Source organism: Patagioenas fasciata, chromosome 21 (assembly GCF_037038585.1).
Source record: "Patagioenas fasciata isolate bPatFas1 chromosome 21, bPatFas1.hap1, whole genome shotgun sequence".
Taxonomy (NCBI): domain Eukaryota; kingdom Metazoa; phylum Chordata; class Aves; order Columbiformes; family Columbidae; genus Patagioenas; species Patagioenas fasciata.
The window spans coordinates 1146422-1166794 of NC_092540.1; the positions used below are offsets into that span (position 1 = coordinate 1146422).

The window sequence follows — 20373 nt, forward strand, 5'->3', positions numbered from 1 at the left end:
CTTGCTTGAGAATATCTTCCTCGTGTCAGCAGGGAAAAGCTCGTAATGCAAATGTAGGTTTTGCAGGCCCGGTGCTCCAAGCTGTCCCGGCGCGGCCGCGCTGCGGGACGTTTGCTGTGTGCTGCTCTAATATGGCTGCTGGCTGGGCACAAACCCGTTAGACTCTCTCTGAACACACCGAGGGCAGCGTGGTACCGGTGGCTGTGCCTCGTGGTACCGGTGGCTGTGCCGCGTGGTACCGGTGGCTGTGCCGTGTGGTACCGGTGGATGTGCCTCGTGGTACCGGTGGCTGTGCCGTGTGCACCGCCGTGTTTCTCAGCGCTGCTCGGGCTGAGGGTGAAGCCCTGGGCCCAGCCTGGAGCGCGCTGGAGACGAGGGGATGGTGGTGAGGAGAAGATGGTGGATTTGCTCCCAGTGCTGAGGAGACAGGGCAGCAGCCAAGCCACCTTCTATCTGTGTTAATTGGACTCCTGGTTGTTGTCAGCAAAGGTTGGATTTGGGGTGGAAAAGCCCCCTGCAGGGAGGGAGACAGTGATGCGTTTCCATGGCGACCCAGAGACAATGGCGGCCAGGCCCACCAGGCCCAAGGGGCTGAGGGAGCCAGGCTCAGGGTGCTGTGTGTGGGACCTGGCAGCACCCAAACACCCACAGGGGCAGCAGACACCTGGCACGATAGCAGGGAAGCACAAACAGTGGCAAGAAATGGGTCTTTTTGCAATGGTTTTATTTGGAGAGGCTGAGCGGTGCAGGTGCCTCCAGGGCTGGCCGGAGGGGCAGGCGGCCCCGGCTCCTCAGCTGAAGAACAGGCTCAGGTAGGCCGCTCGGTCCCGCTGTCTCCTCCATTCTCTGTCTAAGCTCAGCTAAAATACAACTGCCCGTTAGATATTAGCAGTGACAGCGGCTTCAGGAAAGCGCAGGAAGGTGTGGGACGGTGTCGAGAACCTTAACCTATGTTTTAAATCGGAAAGGTTTTCTTTTCAGCAGAGCTACACAGTGAAGGCTGTGTCCTGGTTCTCTCGCTTTGTGGATGGAAACTTCCAGAGCAAATTTCTTATTAGAAGGTTTTTTTTGGAAGGACTGTAACTTTTTGTAGACTGACATTTTTTGATAGAAAATCGCTTTGTATCTTGTACCCAGCAGGCTGGTGAGGAATGGATGACAAAGCATAGCGCAAATGCATTGAAGTAATCCCACAATTTCATTTGTCAGAAGCACTGAGCCGGCGATAACACCCCTTGCCCTGTCCTTACCTTCTGTACCTCCGTTTTCAGCATCCTCGTTGCCGGCATTGGCACTAAAGACCAGTCTGGAGACCCAAACTTCATTGGCCAAGTGAGTTTCTTGTGTAGTTGCTTTTCTGCTACATAAGTTCCAGGTCTAAAGAAAACAGGCACAAAATATCTAATTTCTGGAGCTGGTGTATGATGTTTGTTACACTGGAATTTACAGCCCTTCCTTGATCCATGGAGGAGAAGCATGTTGTGGTATTCTGGTCGTCCTACTAAGTCAAAGACTAAAGCAGTGGAGCTTTTTGAAGATAAAAAAGCATTACCAGGAGCTCAGTTACCTACATCCCATTTGTGTCTTAGTATTTCTCTCTGCCAGTACTCCTGCTTATTATTAAAAGTGTAAGAAGATGAATTCCATTACCCAGGGATAAGTTCTTTATCTGAAGGCTTGTCTGGAAATCGCGGTGTCTTAGCAGAAAATGGAGCATAGGCAGGCTGGCACCTTTTGTTCCCGAATGGCTGGTACATTGCTGGGCCGGGACTCACAGGCTGCAAAAGATAACATTTCTGTATGGAAAATGTCCTGCAGACCATTCCTACATGCTCTGATCAGCCAGCGGGGCAGGACAGCCCCGCTGCTCAGTGCCTGTTTGGGCTACCCCGATAGCCTAAAAAAGTCAATGATGCACTCCCTGTTGCTTGCCCAGTGTGTCCTGTGTTGTTGCTCCTAATATGCTGTTGTTCTAGAGAAATTAGGTCAGAGAACAGAGTGTTTGTTCAGGTGGTATATGTAGGTTTACATACGTGTGTATGTGATACAAAGGAATGTGTATATACAAATGCATGTGTTGATGCTACCGGAGCTGGTATGATTGGTTTCTACATTCAACACCTCCCACTAGACTCATATAAGGAGATCTATAGCTACCCTATAGATGAAGCTGGAGGTGGGAACAGCCTCCAAGCCCTTGCGAAGCTGCAGCTCTGCCCTTCGAGGTGTGCTGTCTTACCTGGGGCTGCGGCATGAAGCGCTGGGCCGTTCTCGCTCCGATCACGTAGCCTTTGTTGCTCAGTGGTCTGTTTCCCAAAGAGTATCTGAGGCTGCTTTGCTGCGATTCAAAACCAAAGTGTCTCACTGACATTTTTAAGGCATCATTTGCATCAGGGGAAGGGCAGAAGTACATGAGCAGCAGGTGTAATTCTATTAATTCCTCTAATTTCTCACTGATGCAGAGCGCTAGGGCAGCTGGAGCTTTGAGGGCCGGTACTTTTGGAAGGGGAGCTTATTTTTCTAGGCATATGTGGAGACCTTGTACAACGGATTTGCAGGCGTGGAGGATGCTGTGTCTGCCTGGCCGTGGTCCTATCGCTCCTGTACCGTGTGCGTCGTGTGAAGGGAAAGCTCTGAGCACAAACCCTGAAGGATTTACCTCTTGGCTGAGGTAGCAGCCTGGCCCCAGCGAAGGGTTCCCCCCCGCGGCTGTCAGCTGGATCCCCAGCCTGTCCGAGGCCTGGTGGGCAGGGAAGATTTTCCGTTCTTGGCATGACCCGAACGAGATCCGCTTTTGTGCATCTGTGAGACCGGGAGATGGAGATTCCACCAGTGTGAGAAACCCACGTGGAGGCGACCGCTTGCTGCTTTTTTTACCACCTTAAGTGTCTGCTGCTCTCTGCCTGTGGCCAACCACCCCTTATCTCCCAGACGGGAATTTCCCTGAGCCTGGATGTTCGTGAGGGGTCTTGCCCTCTGGGTGTCTGTTCCCTCCTGCCGCAGGGCTCGTTTTCCCCGTCGGGGCACAGAGCAGCGCAGTGGCTGTGGGAAGGCTGCCGGGCAGCCCCGCGCCAGCGGGAGCTGTGGGAAAGGAAAGCGCTGGTGCCCATGGCCGCGCACCTGGCCGGGCTCACCTCTGGGCTCCCAGACCATGCTGCCCTGCCACGGGTCACTGTGCGTGTTCTCCAGTTGCTATAGACACGGAGCAGAGGGTGCTGGAGGGAACGCTGGTGGTGGTGACACCTCGAGGGTCCGGGGAAAAGAGGAGGATTAGTGAAGCCCTGGATTGTGCTGTGCTGGGTCCTACCCCGAGGAGCTGCTGTTTGCACCCCCTGGGTCAGCAGGGACAGGTCTCTGGGGGTGCAAGCTACAGGTTGTGCTGTCAGGACCCTTCTGTGTGATCTCCCGTGTGACACAGCCTGCTCTGCCTGTTGTCTGCTCTCTTTTTCCCTGTCCCGCTGCCATGACGCAGCTGCAAGAAACCCCTGGAAAATGCTGTGTTGGAATTCAGTCCAGCTTGTGGATTCAGGCCCTTCCCTGAGAACAAGTGTAAGTGCCATGAGAGAGTGAGGGAGCATCAAATATTAAGAGTGAGGTGAGCTGAAGCAGTGAGGATTGTTGCTTTTGGAACACACTTTATTTAATAGATCTTATTCCATGTAATTAGATCAGAGGGGTCTGTTTGCTGTAATAGGATCTTCGTGGCCAGCTCCAGCTGGGATCAAACACGAGACCGTCCTGGCAGCTCTGCACCAAGGTTTCACCATTAATGCAGTTGTAGGAGTTGCTCCTGTTGGTTGGACTTGCATAGATGCTGTTTTAACTAGGGAGAGCAACTCTCTCTCTCTCTGGCTTTACAAGGATCTTGTAGTCAGCGGCTGGGTGCTATCAGCAATTAAAATATCCAACAGTAGGTGTCAATGTTGCTTGCTCTTCCCAGCCCTGTCGATGCAGTGAGCGCTTTTCCAGCTCTCCTATCAAGAGCTTTGGTAATATTGCTGCTCTCTCAATGGTTTAACAGCTTTTAATGGCTGAGCTGTCCTGGGGGGCTGCTGAGCTGCTTGGGAAATGGTCCCATTCTCTTCAAGAGTCTGACTGAGAATTAAGGAAACAGGGCTGCAGAGCCAGTGGCCACACATGTGAATATCTGGCTCCGCATCCAGCTGGGTATGTGTACGCTGACGTTACTGCCGCTATAACCCGATGCCTGTAAATGGAGTCCTGAAAAAGGATCTGTGCTACCTCCAAGTCACGTAACACTCAGACGTGTCCTTCACCGTGCGCACACGGAGCTGCTGGTGGCCGGTGTAATAATATCTGTGCAAAGAGGAGACAGCTGGGGCCTGCGGGTCTGGCGTCTGCTCCGCTGCCCGGCTGAGAGCTTGGAGAGTGATTTGGGAGCTGTCCTGCTCCAAATCCCTTTTGTTCTCCTAACCAGGTTGTTTGGTGCAGCTGAAAGGCTCGTGTTGCTGCCGGGAGAACCGTCCTGCGTGCAGCCCCGGCCGCGGGGCCGGCACCGCGACCTGCAGCGCAGCGCGGGACGCGCAGGGGGTGTCTGCCATCTGTTCCTGCCCAGACTCACAGCAAGAAATGAGGAGCTTTAAAGCTCCTCAGATTTCCTCCTCCAGAAGACAATCACATCCTGTAGGTCTTGGGCTGGGACCTGGTGCAGACCGGCGTTCAGGGCACTTCGCCTGTACGGGGCAGCCAGGAGAGATTCAGATCTCTCTGATTCTTACAACACTGGCGCATTTGTTTAAAGATCTCTGGTTTAAAGCCTGTTTTCCCCAGTACTAACTCCTTGTTGCAAAGGCTGGATCTGTTCTGCTTCACACGTCTTCCATTTGATTTCCCTTCCCTCCACAGCTCATTGAGTGGAACTAAAGAACTGCTGATTTTCAGATACCAACCATTCCCTGCCCCCCGGGGGAAATTCTTGCCTTCTGCATGTACATTCCCAGAAATATCACCCGTGACTCACGCTGATTACGAAATGCTGCAGCCATTTCCCTGGCTGCTTCTACAGAGCGTCATCGTTTATTCACCTTCTGTCCCCAGGTATATTTTATAAGGATTTAGCAGAGCTCTTTTCATGAGGAATTTGATGCAGTACTACAATCACCCATTGCATATTCTTCCCTTACAGCACATCTTTCATCTTTCCTTATTCTCTGTTGGCACTGAGCTGCTATAATTAGGTGCTGTAAACAAATCTCAAGCTTCTCTGATGTTGTGAAACACTCAAACTTGATTTCTGGCCATCCTGTTCCTCAAATAAACCTTGACTCTGCACTGCAGGCATCTTACGAATATTCCCTGGCGATCAGGACCGAGGCGGTGCGCTCACCCAGTGAAAATGGTGCCCTCGGTGCCGAGGAATGGGCTGCAGATCCTTCCGCCTGCCCTTGTATCCAAGTGTTAGTCCCAAGAATTATTTCCCGGTCTGTTGGCAAGTGAGAACAGGGGCATGTGTGCATAGCATGCAGATTCACAGACCGCTGCCTTGCACATGAACATCTGTGCCCAAGCGCAGGTGTGTGCAGGTGGGCAAAACGTACTGCAGCAAGGCTGTATGTGCATGAACAAACACGCACAGGGCTGTCATTTCAGCTAATAAGGAAATATCGTGTGAAGAGTGCTTTGTTTCAGCTGCTCTGGGTTTTCCTTTCTTTATTTTTATGCACCTTTTGTCACATGCACATTTTTATAGTCTGATCTTTTGAAAATTGGATTTATTAAGTATATAGTCTTCAAAACCCCACTTAAGATTGGTAATGCACATTCGAGTCTAAACTATTATAATCTATTATTTAGAGAAATATCAGCAGCAGGCATGCAGATCTTGAACTCCTTACAGAGAGGACCCCAGCGGCAGGCTCAGGCTGCTCCCTGCAACGTGACCGGTTTTCCCCATCCATCTCACCCCGACAATCCCCATTATCTGTGAGGCAAGAACCAGCTGCCCTGGATTGCAGCTGAGGGCGCTGGGTGCTGGTCCATCCCGCAGCGCTGCGCACCGAGCCGGGCGCTGCCGTGAGCCCAGCGCCCTGCGTCCGCGTCCTGCGTCCACGGGGTCCAGATGTGAGCGATAACTTAGAGCAAGGCCATGGGAACTTCCGTTGGGCTTGTCCTTTTTCCTCGGAACCCTTCAGAGGAGGCTCTGCCCCCACAACAGCATCCCAGCTCATCTAATTACTGACTAAGCTCCTTTCCTGGTTAGCTGACATCTGCCCATTGCCAATTAATCCTTGTTCGCAAGCTCAGTAACCTGAGCCATCTGTATAGGTAAGAGAGATAAGCTTCCCATTAAACATTTACAGGATATAATGAGTGTATTGAAGCAACTGTTGCTGAGACAACTCAGGCGAGCGTCTGCGCGCAGGGAGGAGCTGACCCCGCGCCTCCAACCGCCTCGCTGCCACTGAACAGGAAAATACAGGGCTCTAAACACGTACGTGGACCGTCACACGCCCCCGAAAGGGTACGTGGTCCTCTCACTTAAGTCCGTGAACGTTCTCGCTAGCATGGTAAAGGTTTTTAAAATAATTCAGTAGCATTTGGGACCCTAGAAGTTCTAGCAACCAAATAGCCTTTAAATTAAACATTCACCACTGAAACAGCGGCTCGAGATGCCCTTTGACCTCAAACACTTAAAATAGCTCAGGAGTCGGTGTGACCCCCCTGGTTCAGCTCTCCTGAACGTGCCCTGGAGTCTCGGCAGAGACCTTATCTGTGTCCCCAAGCTTCATCAGTTACTGTCCTTGTTTTTAAAGAGCAGTTTTGTTTCGAAATCTTGCTGGAATGGGGTTTTATCTCACAGAGCATCTTGTTGTTTCCCCATTCAAGGTTTCCGTCTCGGGGCCAGCACAGAGAACAAGATCCCATTCCCTTAACAGCAATCAGTGCCACCAGAGGGGTGAAGCCTTGCCTAAAAACCTTTGTGAGCAGTGAGGGTGCCGGCAGGGAGGGTGTACGCAGGGTGTACCCGGCGGGGACGTGCACATCGTGGTTCTGAGCCCGGGTCCAGCGGGCAGCGGGGGCACCTCTGTGCTGGCTGGCGAGCTGCTGCTTGTGTAAAGTTCATTTAGAGCGGCTTGGGAGAGCTGCAGCTTCTCCTCCTTCCCCCTGCTCGGCCCTGTCTAACGCCAGACCGAATTTCACAAGCCCCAGTCTCTGTTGGCTGGTGTCACTCGAAGCAGAATTCATCAAATCATTCTGAATATTGCCGACATGAGAGAAGAGCCAGGTAGGCTGAGGACTGTGGTGAACTTGAAAGCAGTAAAAGTGAAGTTCATCAAAGAAAGTCCCGGTGACTCACTGCACTCAGGGCCCCGCTGCAGGGAGGGGAGCATAGGGCTCTGCGCTGCTTTGCGTGGGAGCGGGGAAGTCGGAGGAGGGCATTGTCCTGGTTAATCTTGTGTTCGCATCTCTCAGCATGGGGAGGGACTTTCCTGGGGCTGCTTTGGGGCAGAGGGAGCCTGGAGAGGCTGCCAGGGGCGTTGGGGTGGAGGAGGGAGCGGAACAGAAGCATCTGGGTGATAGTCTCTTGCAACAGCAATCATTTCTCCTTGTCGATCACACGCAGTAAGAGGGGGTGTGGAGGGGCTTCACTTCAGTTTCCTGACTATTTTACCCACAGGGAAATGAATTCACCCTCTCCCACCCGCGGCTGGGACAGAGCCACCCCTGCATGGACCCATGGTGCTCCTGTGCCTCTCTGCCTTCCCCGATCCTTCCAAGCATCCATGTACGCGCCTCTCACCAGCAGCCCCTTGTTGCCATGCCAGCCTCTATAAAAACTTTCAGATCCGCCGGTGCCCACCGCAGCACCACAACCCCCGCTGCGGAGGCGGGTGCCCGGTTTTGTCGCCGAGGTGTGCACCGGGCCGGTTTGCCTTGTTTGGAAGCGCGCTCTGCTCGTCGCGCCCGCTCTGCCGCGCAGGGCTCGGGGTGGCGCGGCCGTCTCCGACGTCACATGTTTTTGAGAAGCTCTCGCCAGCTTCCTGCTGGGGAGCCGGTGCTGCTGACGTCTGCGGAGCCGGCCACGTCAGGCACGGCCGCCCAGGGAAGCGCGGGCCTTTTTTGGGTGCAGACGAGAGCGGAGTCTATTGGCCCGAGCGGAGCAGAGGGCTGAGATTCGGGAACAGCTGGGCTCTGTCAGTAATTTAGCACTAAGAGCTTCAACAATACCCAGGATAAACACACTCCAGGACTGGCAGACCTCCCTCTTTTTTCTTAGCTCAGCACAATATTTTCCTTTCTCTTTTAAAAATGTGATTTCACTGCTGATAATTAATTGGAGTGGAATGCTCTTCCACAGTTATATTTAGATTTTCTCCTCCGACAGCACTCCCCCATTCCAGCTTCTCCAGTGCAGCTCTGTTACCCTGCTTTTTGAACCTGAAATTATCATTTGCCTTCCATAAAGCTTAGCAGCGTCGTGTCCCGAGGCAGCACCTGAGCTGGGGCACTTTTGGGGGTTCAGAAAGGCTGTGTTTGTGGAGCAGGAGAACTGGGGTGGTCAGGCAGAACCCCTCCCACCTCCAGCTTCAGTCTGGGGGCTTTCGGGTGCCAAACCAGCCCTGGAGCAGAGCACGCTTCAAGTGCCACGTTATTCGAAGTGGGTTATATGTACACGTACGCGTTTGGAAATCTGTGCAGTTTACAATAAGTCTTTAAGATAGGATTAAGTCAAATCCCCACCTGACTGCGCCTCAGCTGCTGGGAGAAGCCTGAGCGAGACGCAGCATCGTCGCGGGGCTTGTTCCCAGCACTCATCCTGCCCGCTGGGCCTTCCTGCAGCTCAGCGCTGGATGCTGCTCCGTTCGCCCGTCCTGCGGGTGGCTGTGAGATAAGCCAGCTCTGCTCTGCGCCTACGTGGCGCAGTCTAAAATAAACAACAAAAGCCGGCTACCAAGGTGACAGAGCTGTGAGGAGGAGATAGTTAATCCGAGAACAGCTCTCCAGCCTTGCATAAACAGCCCCAAATGAAGCACAATTACAGTGCTGCCGCTGTGGGATACGCTGCTCAGCTGGAAAGTCCCTTTTCCCGTCCCAGCCCCGTCCCGGGGCCCCCAGCGCTCCCCGCTCTGGGGGTTGCGGTACCTGGGGCCACACCAGCTCTCAGCCTGATGGGAGCTGCGCTGCCCACCTGCCCAGCGCGGTCACAGCGCAGGGTGCACAGGGACACCACCAACACTCCTGTTTTCCTCGTGTTGGCCAAGACGCGGTCAGGATCTTCTCTATCCCGCGTGTGATGCCTTTCTTTGCATAGTTAGAGCTGCATAAAGTGTAATTAGGCAGCCCCGTATAATTAAGACAATTATGTAAGGTAAGCACCCCACAGAGTAATTGTGGCCAATTTTTTGCATACCCAGGGGCACTTACAGGGCCCAAGGTGGCCCTTCAGATGATTGACCTGCTCACATGTCTCTAAAGCAGTCATCTGAGGTGTGTCTGAGGTGGCACCTTTGAAGTGGACGTTATTGTTCAGCTCGCTGAGAAAACAGCTGGCTGGGGACCTGCTCTGGTTGAACTCCCTCTGCAGGAAAGGAGTTTCGTATGGTGTTTCGGTTCTGAACCAGACTGGAGCCGAGACTCTGGCTGTGGGGGACCCCTTCTTGCTCTGGAGCAGGGGGTGTCCTCAGCACAGGGGACTCAGCAGAGCTGCCCACAGGGCACCTGGTTGCTCTTGGGGTGGACCAGATCCTCGTCTCGCTTGCCAGCAGCACATACGTGCACATCTGGGGTGTTTTCTAATGCATATGTTCCAGTCTGCATGGTTTTCCTCTTAGCAATAATCTTTTCTTTTTTAATTAAAAGCTCATCCCTTGCAGGAGGGGAAGAAAAGCTTCAAACATGAGAAGACTTGTGATGGGATCTCAAGCATTGGCAACTTGGAGCTGGAATTTCTAATGGTGGAACAGCGCAGATTGAGTACAATGTGGCCTTGCTAGAAAGAGGGAAAGCGGCCATTTATGGCAGACAGATGTGTACAATTGCCAAGCGAGGGCCCTCCCGGGCTCTGGAGCAGGCAGGGTGCAGGCTGTGAGTTATTATTAGCTGCTTTGCATGGTGAAAGGGGCCTTCAGTTGCCTGGGCTCTGCAAAAGCTGCTTTGCTCAGGAGTGCTCTTGAGAATGAGGGAGGGAAGGCAGGAATTCGAGACCCTTTTAATGTCTGTTTACTCTTCCAGGCTCTGCAGGTTTCCAGGGCATGTATATGAGGCAAATCCGAAATGGTGATGATGGGGAGAGCTGCGGGCGCGGGAGGAGCGGGAGCCCTGCAGCCCTGGCAGCGGGACGATGCTCACCGGGGATGTTCTGCTGCTCCACGGGGCCATTTCCCACTGAGCGTCCATGATCTGGGTTCAGAGCAGCCCCTCTGAGGGGGCTGTAAGAAAACAGTCCTGGACCTTGTGTTTCCATACGGCTTGTTGCGACAGGGAGACTGGAAGGCGATTTTCTCCTCATCCTCTTTGTAGCAGGGGGTGCCTCAGAGCTACGTTTCCAGGCCCTTCCACTCATCAGAAACGCACCTTTTCATGTTCGGAAGTCCCCAGGTGCTGTTATAATGGGCGGTGAGGCTCCATGTGCATCAGGAAACTGAGGCACGTAGTGGGACAAAGTGAGTTGCTTTTGCAAAGCCGGAGCAGGCGGGTGGCAGCAGCGGAATCAGCCCCACCATGAGCGACACCGCGGGCTGGGCTCCGCTGGTACCGGAGCTGCTGGGGACGCTGCCAACAAACAACGTGTGACCTGGTCGGCAGGAATCTGAGCTTTGGGGGGACATCTCAGTTAGTTCGTCACAAACCGCTGGCCTGCCCCAGGTGTGCCATTCTGTTTTCCTGTGACTCAGTTTACCTTCTGGGAAGTAGAGGAAAAGAAATAGCGCCCTACTTTGTGGGCTGATGTCGGGGGACAGCTGTATTAAAGCCAAGTGAGTCTCGCAGGCGGTGGCACCCCCAGTGCAGGGGGCAGATGCTGAGCCCGCGGTGCTGGGTGGTGCTGGCTGTGCAGGGAGGCAGCGGGACGTGTCCTGCTCTAACAGAGGGACCCCCATCCGTCCCTGCCTGGCACTCTGTCCCCTGGCCCGTGCTGCTGTCCCGCTGCTTTCCCAGCTGTGTGGAAGCTTTCCCGACAGAGCCCCGTGTATCATTCACTCAGCACGGCCTCAGCCAGGGCTGGGCACGGGAAGGGGAAAGTGGGTTATTGTTGTCCTTGTTTTTCCAAACCTTTTGTTTCCTGAGGAATGTGGCTGCAAAGCCCCGCTGCCAAAGCCTCTCTCCAGCGTCCTGCTCCGAGGGTAGCTCTTCCTCGGGGGGGAATTACACCAGCGAGTGAGCTTCACATTGTTTCTTTTACAACCACATAGCTGTTGCCCTTGCGACACAGCTCAGCCCCGTCTCCATCATCCCACACGCCGTGGCATCGCAGATGCTCCGTGTTTGCTCTGCACAGCCTTTGGCTCTGTCACCTCGTGGGGAACAGCGGCCGTGCGCTGGGTTTCCAGTCGCTGTTCTTGGTGTCTCAGACACCGTATTTGTTTCTGGTGCTGAGAGATCCCAGACAGCTCCGCTGACCTCGCTGTGGGACACGGGGACATAGCTGGCTGGGGTGGGAGTGGGACCGTCCCTGCCATTACTGGGGCAGGGCTGGGGTATAACTGGGCGCCCAAAAGCATCAATTAGAGTGTGAGCTGGTGATGAGCGTGTGCAGGACCATCACTCGGGGCAGTTCCGGGGAACGCTGGTCATTGGGGTGGACTGAAGCTGCCTGGGCCGGGGTGGCTGGTCCCTCAGCATCATCTGTGCTCTAGCACAGTCCTTGGGGCCAGGTCTGGAGCCATCACATCCCTGGGAGACCCCAGAGCAGCCTCCTGGAGACTGTTTCCAGGATATTGAAGTTATGTTTAGCTTAAGCAGGTGTAAATGTGCCTGCTTCATTCCCAGCCTAACTTCTGCATGAAGCTCCTGGGTTTTCGTAAAGCCGAGACCAAAGTCCTGAGCAGAAATTGAGCAATAGATCAAGGCCTTGGACAGGCACCAAGGTCTGACCTGAAAATGGCTCAGGAATCCAGCCCTCACCTCCTCCCCTCAAATGTACACAGATAAAATCATGACTCGTAATTCCTCTAAATATGAGTGGAAAGATGCCCCCAGAGACCCTGCTGGAGCTTTCGCTGTTGCTGAAATGCAGAAATATGAAGAGAGAGCTTATGTGCTGCTTCTGTGAGGGATAAATGTGGCTCTAACCTGAAATTTGGGATCCGAACCGAGATGAACTCTGTATGCAATCCAAAGCCCTGCCTAAACCCAGATTTTTGAGTAAATGACCCCTACTTTAATAACCGCCCAACTCCCTCCCTGGGCGCACACGCCCTGGCAGCGCAGGGTGAGCTGCAGGTATCCGCTCAGCTCCGGCCGCCCTGGCTTTCTTACACACCAAAACTTTCTGCGGGATTTCTGCAGCACACAGAGTGAAGGAAACCACGTCTGTTCCTCTGCAAGGCAGCGAGCAAAGCGCGGTGCTGATCCCGGCCCTGCCCGGCGCTGATGCTCTGCAGGCGCTGCCTGCGAAGGGTTTGTGTTGTGGTGGGGAGAGCGCGCCGGGCGCAGGCGAAATTGTGGATAGCGAGGTTTGCAAAGCCCCGCAGGTGGGTGTGTGTGGTACACCCGGTGCCAGCCCCCCCTGCCCAGGTGCAGCACCCACCAAAACCCAATCAGCTGCCTTTGCCAGGGAGGGCGAGGAGCGCTGGGATCCTGGGAACAGCCCGGAGCAGCCCTGCCGAGTCCACCTGCTGCCCAGGAGGGATCAACCTGCTGCTTGGGAAAGGGCACCACCCAGATCTGAGCCCTTGCAGGGTGTTGCCCTGCTTTATCTGGGCCGTCGTCGTGCGCTAATTGATGTTTGCAGGGCTCGGGAGGTTTGCTGGGCTCTGGGAAGCACTGGGTTCTTTCAGATTTGTGGGTGTAGCCTGAGAAGAACCCCAAGGACCTTCTCCCAGTGTCCCTTCCCTCCCATGCTGGAGCCTGGACCATCCACATGCTGCAGCTCTCACTGGCTGTGAGACAAAAGTCCCCCCATAGATGTGCAGTCTGGGCATATAGACTGGGCAGAGCTTTGCCTGTATAGCAGCTATAGGTTGTGTCTGACATGATCCATGCTGTGAAGTTGAGCTGTGGACCAAGAAGGGGCTGGTGGGGAGAGAGAGGAGGGGAAGGCAGATCCATAGAGCCGATCCATCGCCTGGGATGGTGAGGAGATTCTGGAGATCACCCCAACCAGGTCAGCTTGCCACAAACCAGAGCCGGCCAAGATCTGGAAGACCTAAAGCTACTTCTCTTCTCTTTTGTGAAGCAGCATCTGCTACACTGAGTCTTTGAAGTCTCTGTGGGACTGGCTTGATCTCTTCAGCCTTGTGGAAAATACAGAATTACCCAGAAAGATTTTGTTTTCTGTTCAACACTGTACATCCTATAAAACCCCCACGCGAAGAACGCCGTGGTGGCACCTCAGGTCTCTGATGCCGCAATAGAAATTGCTTTAATCCATAAGTGTCCCCTGCTCTTCTCCTCTCAAGTGTGGGTAAATCAACTGCTCTTCACAGGCTTTCGGAAAACACATTTGAGCCCGCAGAGACCCCAGGCAGGGCCGAGATGTCGAGCGGCTCCGAGCAGGGTCACTCGATTCACTTTCCAGCTGCTACAGCAACAGTGCCTTTGGTGCCCTCGCCTTTGTTTTTTGCCGATGATCGGGGTTGCTATGGTGCAGCAACACACGTTACCCTGCATTAATGCTTTATAAGCAATAAAGGCAGATTTCGGCGGTGTGCTGCTTGGCAGCTCGTCCAGCATTGCTCCCCGGCTGAGCTGGACTTTGGCAGACGCGTCACATTCTCACCACCTAAAAAATCCCAGCTTGTGCTTTCGGCCAGAGGGTTGTGGTTTGGTTTTTTTAAACTTCTCATTTCTAAGAAAAGAAAAGTCCCTTTTTCGTAGCATGGCTGCACGTCAGTGACGGGTGAAACCCCCATATATAACCCTCCAGCCTCGCGTAGAACAAATGGTGTGAGATGGACCCGAGCTGGCCAGGTGAAGTTGGCCCCTTGCCCCGCGGCCCCAGCAGCCCAGGGCAGGGCCCGGCTCTGCCTCGGCTTTGTGGCTCCCAGCGACACACAGCATCTCTTGGGCTCTATTTCCTGCCGTGCTGCTTGTCTGTCTGTCTGTCTGTCTGTCTGTCTCTCCCACGTTAGACCATAACTCCTCACTTCATGTGGTTGCTCGTGTGTGTCTTTGCGGTGCTTGTGTGTTGTCGGTGGGTTTGCCACCACAGTGGTGGGTTTACCTGTTCCCAGTTGTGGGGAGGGAAATCAAGTTTTGACCAGAGCCCGTATTTAGTCTGGGACTTTGCGGAGGGGCAAAGAGCAGCACCCGGGTAGGCAGACGCACCCCAGGGTGCTGCGATGCGGGTGAATTACCGAGGGGCAATCTGCGCACGTCGGTGTCTCACATGTGTTGTTGACCTTGTGCTGGAGGAAGATGTGACTGCCAAGCGCTGGCGAAGGGCAGGAGGGGAGGAGCAGGACAGCACTGCTGCTCCTTGCTCCATTTCTGAGATTGAGACAGGGCTCGGGACTCTTATCTCATTAACTAACAAGCCTGTTGGAGGCTTTGCAGCTGACGAGGTTCTCTGGACCTGAGTGTGCGAACACCTCCATCCCCACCTGCTCCGTGCCCACTGCTGTGGCGAGCGCTCCGCTGGGCCTTTTCTCTGGTCCCCATCTACCCTCTCGAGCTTTGCTCGACAGGAACAGAGGTGGCATCCTGCAGAGAGGATGTGGAAAAAAACAATAACCAAATGCAAAGAAAGAACAGGAAACCATCTCTGAAATCAGCATGAGGTCATCTGCACACCTTCCCCACCGAGGCGGCTTCAGGAGGAGCTGTAGGCTGAGGCTTTGTCTCTGGCCGATAACACTGAGCGTTGAACAAATGTCCTGTTGCACAAGACGCTGGGCAGCATGGGTTCAGCAAGGAGCTCGTAGGGCCAAGGAGAAAACCCCAGAGTGCACTGAAGGCAGCTGGAGCCAGCGAGTGCTCAGCACCATTGGAAAACTAGGTCCAAAGTCCTAGGGAGCTTGAATAAAAAGCAATTCTTTCTGCTAGTGGCTCCCTTGAGTACAGCGATGTTTGCTTCCTAAAATACTTATGAACAGATGTGACATTCGCAGTGGGTCAGATGGGTTGTTTTCCATGAGGAAACATGGCATGAAGTAAGGACAGTGGATCAGAGGGAGGTTGTTCTGCAAAAGACGGCTCCTGGGGACCGTGCGGTCCCTCGCTGGAGCCCTGGGCTTGGGCTGCGGACACCACCGTGTTGAATGCTGTGGGGAAGAGCATCCAGCTCTCGGTCCGCACACAAAGCTGCTCAGAAGCTGAGGGGAACACTCAAAGCTCGCTGGTAGTCTATGAACAGAACTGCCCGGACATGCCCAAAATGCGTCCGGACATGTCCCCAGATCCCAAGGCACAAGCTGGGGAGTCAGGTTACAGGCGACACAGCCCGAACAAAGGACTGAGCTGACAAAAGGCATTCAGGCACCAAAACAAGTGGCGAGGTGCTCAGCGAAGCCCAGCGCCGTGAGGTCATGCAGGATGATAAGCTGCTCGGAGCTGGAAGGGGCGACGTGCGGGTCCCAACCGAGGCCCGGGCCACCCGGGCCCATACGTGCTGCGAAACATGGTCCGACATAGCAGCTCCCAGGTTAACAGGCTTTGTTTTCTGTCCCCGTCCTCCCTCTCCCCCCTCAGCTGCATTTCACACGGTTCACTCACAGCCTTATTTCACAACTGCGTGTTTTGAAAGGACTTATTAGCTCTAAGTGTAGGCTGGGCTTAAGACTCTTGCTTTATTGTTTACCCTGCCTGCTAGGCCTGTTTCTGGGGTCAGACCCGGGTTACCTATTACAGCTGTGATTAAACATATAGCCCAGCTTACCCCTGGGTTTTTTTCCCCTTAAATTCCCAGCGATTGCGCTGAGCTGGTGTCAGCACCAGGTGGCTGCTGGCCCTGCCCTCACCATCGTCTGTGCCTTCTCCGGCAGAGACAGATAATGAGATTTGAACTGGCCCAATACGTCTCGTATTTTTACAGGTCAGAACTGTTCCCAGAGACTTGGGTCCTTTTTTTCTCTTCTTATAAAGAAAGCCAGCCCTTGGCTTCCCAAATCCACGGAAAAACCCTTAAAATCCTTCTCAACCTCTAGGGTAATGGGGAGGGAGCATCCGGGAGAAGTGACAGCTCGTTTAGCGATCTGTGGGGCGCGTCTGATGGGGGGATTTGAATGTTAATTCTGTGTAACTACGTTAGTGGTGGTAAGGGGGGGTGTGAATTCACACCGGGGCTGTTTCCACGGGCAGCTCACTGCTGGTATTCGAGGGCAGCCCGAAATCGGGTTGTGTGTCTCATGCTTTCTGAACTTCAGCCCAGCAGACTGAAAAAGATGTCGTCACCCCCCAAAAACGTAAGGAGTCCGAGCGCAGCGTGGGAACAGCCGCCTTTAGGTGTATGTAAAACACCCAATGCTGACTCTTGAGAAGGCCCCGTGAGCAGCTTGGGCTGTCCGTGCGGAGCTTTAACCCTTGATTGGAAGCCAAATGTTCCCCTTTCATTGTAAAATTTCCAGCTCAACTGGTTTAGAACCTCATTTGGATAAACAGGGCCGGGTGTTTGAAGGCCTATCTGAGCTCCTGGTTCCTGTCAAACCAGTTACAAACTTAGTCTGGCCAATTGCTATGGGGAGGTTTATTGGGTTCTGGTTTTTTGTTTTGCTTTGTTTTTTTTAAATTGCAATCTAAATGCTCTCAGCCATTTCCAGCTAAACACAGGGCGGAAACTGATCGAGCCAGAGCAGAATTAAAACCAGCTCTAACTTCTCTTTTTTAAATGAATTTTATTTTCTAATTGTTTGTTTACTCTGTAACTCCTCAAAGCAATTTGCAAACATGTAGTAAGTCTTATGCCCTGTCTTTAAGGCTGCAGTCTTGTAACAGGGCCAGAAACTATGGGCACGTAACCCGCTTAGAGGTCCTTGAGCTCCACAGGAAATCTCTTATTGGGAGGGCTTAACGAAGACAATCTGATTTTGGAGACCGGGGCCTGTGTCAGACCATATGAACCCACACAAGACAAAGGCCCTAAGCCGTGCGAACCCGGCCTGGAGAGAGACGATGATTAAGAATAAATGGAGGATCTGAATTTGGAGAATGGTGCCACCACTTACTTCATCCCCTCGCGGGGCCGGGGGAACCTGCTCGCCGGGGCTGGGTCATCGGCAGCGCTTGCTGAGCACTGTTAGCCCTAATGGCAACCCGGCCGCACTGGCCATTGGTGCTATTCTGGGCAGGCTGGAGGGCAGGACGGCTCTTGCTCCAACCCGGTGACTCAAGACTGGGTGATCCCATCCAATGTGATCTGTTGGTGGGGAAATGAGCCCTTTTCCCTGCTCTCTGCTGACACCGCAAGCTCTGCTCGAGCCTCCTGTGCTTTACAACAGTACAAAACCAGTTTATTTTTGCTTTGGCTTCTCCTGAGGTGTTTGTATGCAGGTGTCTTCTACCAGGATGGTTTTGCTTGCTTCCTAATTTTGTGCATCCTCATCCCGGGGCCTCCGGCTGCTGCCACAGGACAAATAACCCCCCCGCATTGTGCTGTGCTCTGCGTTTCACATGCACCCGTGTGCTCTTTCATGTGTGTTGCTGATTTAACAACAACAAAAAACCAGTCCTTAGACTTTAATCCTTGGGTTTATTTCAAAGCTTACAAAGGAAAATCTGGTTTATAGCGAGAGATTTGCTTGATTCCTTGTGCTCTGTGGATGAATGGGGTGGCAGATGGAGGGGGGAGGACTCGGGGACCCCTTGGCTCTATCTCCTTGCTGGGCTGACCCTGCTCTGTGCCTGCTGCCCAAAGCTCTTGCTTTTAAGCTGCACAGAACACAAAATGGGGTCAGCACAGACCTCTGCTTGGGCAGGATCTCTTACAGCCACCTCTTCTAGGATTCCAAAAGCTATTTTCTTACTCTTTGCTCTGGCTTGTAGGTTACACATTGCTACAAAGCCACCATCTCACGCTTCAGAAGGAGTGAAAATGGGCTGCAAATATCCTATCACACCTTCGAGTCACGGGAAATAATTGGAATTTTGAGACCTGCTGTATAAAGAGGAGCTGGAAAGCCTCCCCCCGACTGGCTGCACAAGATCCCCTCTTTGGAGGGGCAGGCAGGGAGGTGCCCTCGCTACCCCTTCCCAGGGCAGTGCCCAAATGGGCCAGGGCCCTGCGGGGTGGATAAGAGCTGTGATAAGGGGGAGCTGTGATAAGGGGGAGCTGTGATAAGGGGGAGCTGTGATAAGGGGGAGCCGCGCTGGAGGGCAGCGCCGCGGTGACCTCGCTGTGCCAGCGCCAGCAGCGGCGCGGTGGGAACCGGCGATGGCTCAGCCTCCGCGGGGCTGCACCCCGGGCAGAGCCAAACCCCAGTGATCTCATTCCCAGCCTCCGTTTTCTCCAGCTGCACCCACTGGTTGTGGAGATGCTGAATGAGGCCCCGGCCAGAGGAGGAGAAGGCGTTTTCGCTGGGGATCGCATCAGAGCTGCGGCTTCAGATCCTCCCCCGGTGCACGCCAAGGGAGGCATCTGGGGCTGCGAGACAATGGCTTGAAACAATCCCGGTTCTCTGCCAAAGAATATTCATTCAGAAATCCCAGCCTGGTTCGATACTAACTCTCTCATGGTTGATCAAAGCAAAAGCAAGAAAAGAGCTTGGCCTCCTCCTGTTGCTTTAGCTCGGGGCCAGTTTCAGCAGAAGCTGGGCGAGTGCCTTTGTCCCAGGCAGCGTGGCTGGCGGCCGGGCCGGCTGGTGCAGCTCCCGGTTTGGTGTGGCTTTGAGGTGCTGCTCGCATCTCGCTGAGCATCAGGGCTGCACCGCTTCTCCTCTCCCCTCCTGCGCGGCTGGACGGAGGCAACCGAGGACGCTTGGTTCTGCTCCATGCTTGCCTTGGCTTGCTCTCCCTGTTCTGTGATCAGACACGTCCTCTGCGCTGCAGCCACCTCCTCCTGGATCCTGCTCGTCCTCCAGCCCGGCTCTTGGCTGGGGGGAGGCACCGGGTCCCGGGGTGTCTGCCCTCACTCCTCACACACTGAGACAAGTGGTTATTGTCGTGTTCCCTCTCATGTCCTTCAGCTGTCCGGGACGGCGCAGGCCATGGCAAGTTCTCCTGGCATGCTTCAGGGGCTCTGGGAAGGATTTGGCCTTGTCCAGGGAACAAAGATCTGTGAATGTGTCTCAGGGAACGCAATTTGGTGATGGAAACCTGCCTGTACACCCTGGGGGGATGAGGGGGACCTGACCCCATCTTGTACTGAAGCCAGGAGGGTAGGAAGGGCGAGATGCTGGGCATGGGTCACTGTCACAGCACTGGGGGACTGGTCTTTGTCATTCCAGGCCAGCAGAAAGGCTGCTCCACCAATGCCGATCCAGTGACCGGTGCCCATACTGGGCTGATGCCCTGGCAGAAGTGCACGGGACCCCAGGGCCACCAGCTGTTGGGGACACCCCCTGCTCCAGCTCCCGTTAGCTGCACTGTTTGTTCTTCAGTCCGTTGTGGTTTCGGTGACTTGGCAATGGCTTGGAGGGGACGAGCCTTCGCTTCACCCTCCCGAGGCGTCACGTCTGTTACTGGAAGTGGCCCGTGGACTCACCCGCTGGCGGGGAGGGGTTGGAAACCTGACCCTGGTGCTCTGGGGTTCCCTGCAGCGGCCGGGGCGCTGGGCTGCGGGGAGCAGTGGGTCCGGGCTGGCTTCCCACACACCAACAGCACCCGCAGACCATTTGTGGGGACCGGGAGTAGCCGGGGGACCCCGATGCCGGCTTCCGCGGGCCGGCAAAGGGCACCTGGGCTGATCCAGGATTGGGAGGGGGTTTCCACTGCTCAGGAACCTCGGGGAGCCCTTTCCCTGCCCTCTTGCCCCCACGACCCACGTCCCGAGGGTCACCTCGAGCACCCCCTGCCAGAGACCCCCGGTCCCCCCGTGACTCCCGGAGCCCACGGGTGCCGCAGCCCCGGGGCTGAGCGGGGCCTCTGCCCTGGAGCAGGGGGGTGCCGAGAGCTCGCGGGGGGGGCGAGCCCGGGCCCTTTCCTCCTCCTCCTCCTCCTTCTTCTCCTCCTCCTCCTCCTCCTCCCAGGTCAGCCCCAAAAATAACCCTCCGGTAACCGCCCCCCCGCCGCTATTGTCACCGCGGCGGCGACGTCAGTCCTTCCAGTGCGCTGAGGTCAGGCGCTATTTGCATACGGTGCCCTCTCCACCAATGGGAGCCG

General features: G+C 54.7%; 1 protein-coding gene across 1 annotated transcript; it reads right to left on the minus strand.

Moving 5' to 3' along the window:
* Positions 1-791: 791 nt before the first annotated feature.
* Positions 792-3153, minus strand: CIMAP3 (ciliary microtubule associated protein 3). The gene is made up of 6 exons (XM_065854212.2): positions 3135-3153; positions 2660-2802; positions 2240-2338; positions 1651-1778; positions 1251-1377; positions 792-860 (listed from the first exon to the last, which is right to left on the minus strand). The coding sequence occupies exons 1-6, from the start codon at positions 3151-3153 to the stop codon at positions 792-794; spliced, it is 585 nt and encodes a 194-aa protein (XP_065710284.1).
* Between the last annotated feature and the right edge of the window lie 17220 nt (positions 3154-20373).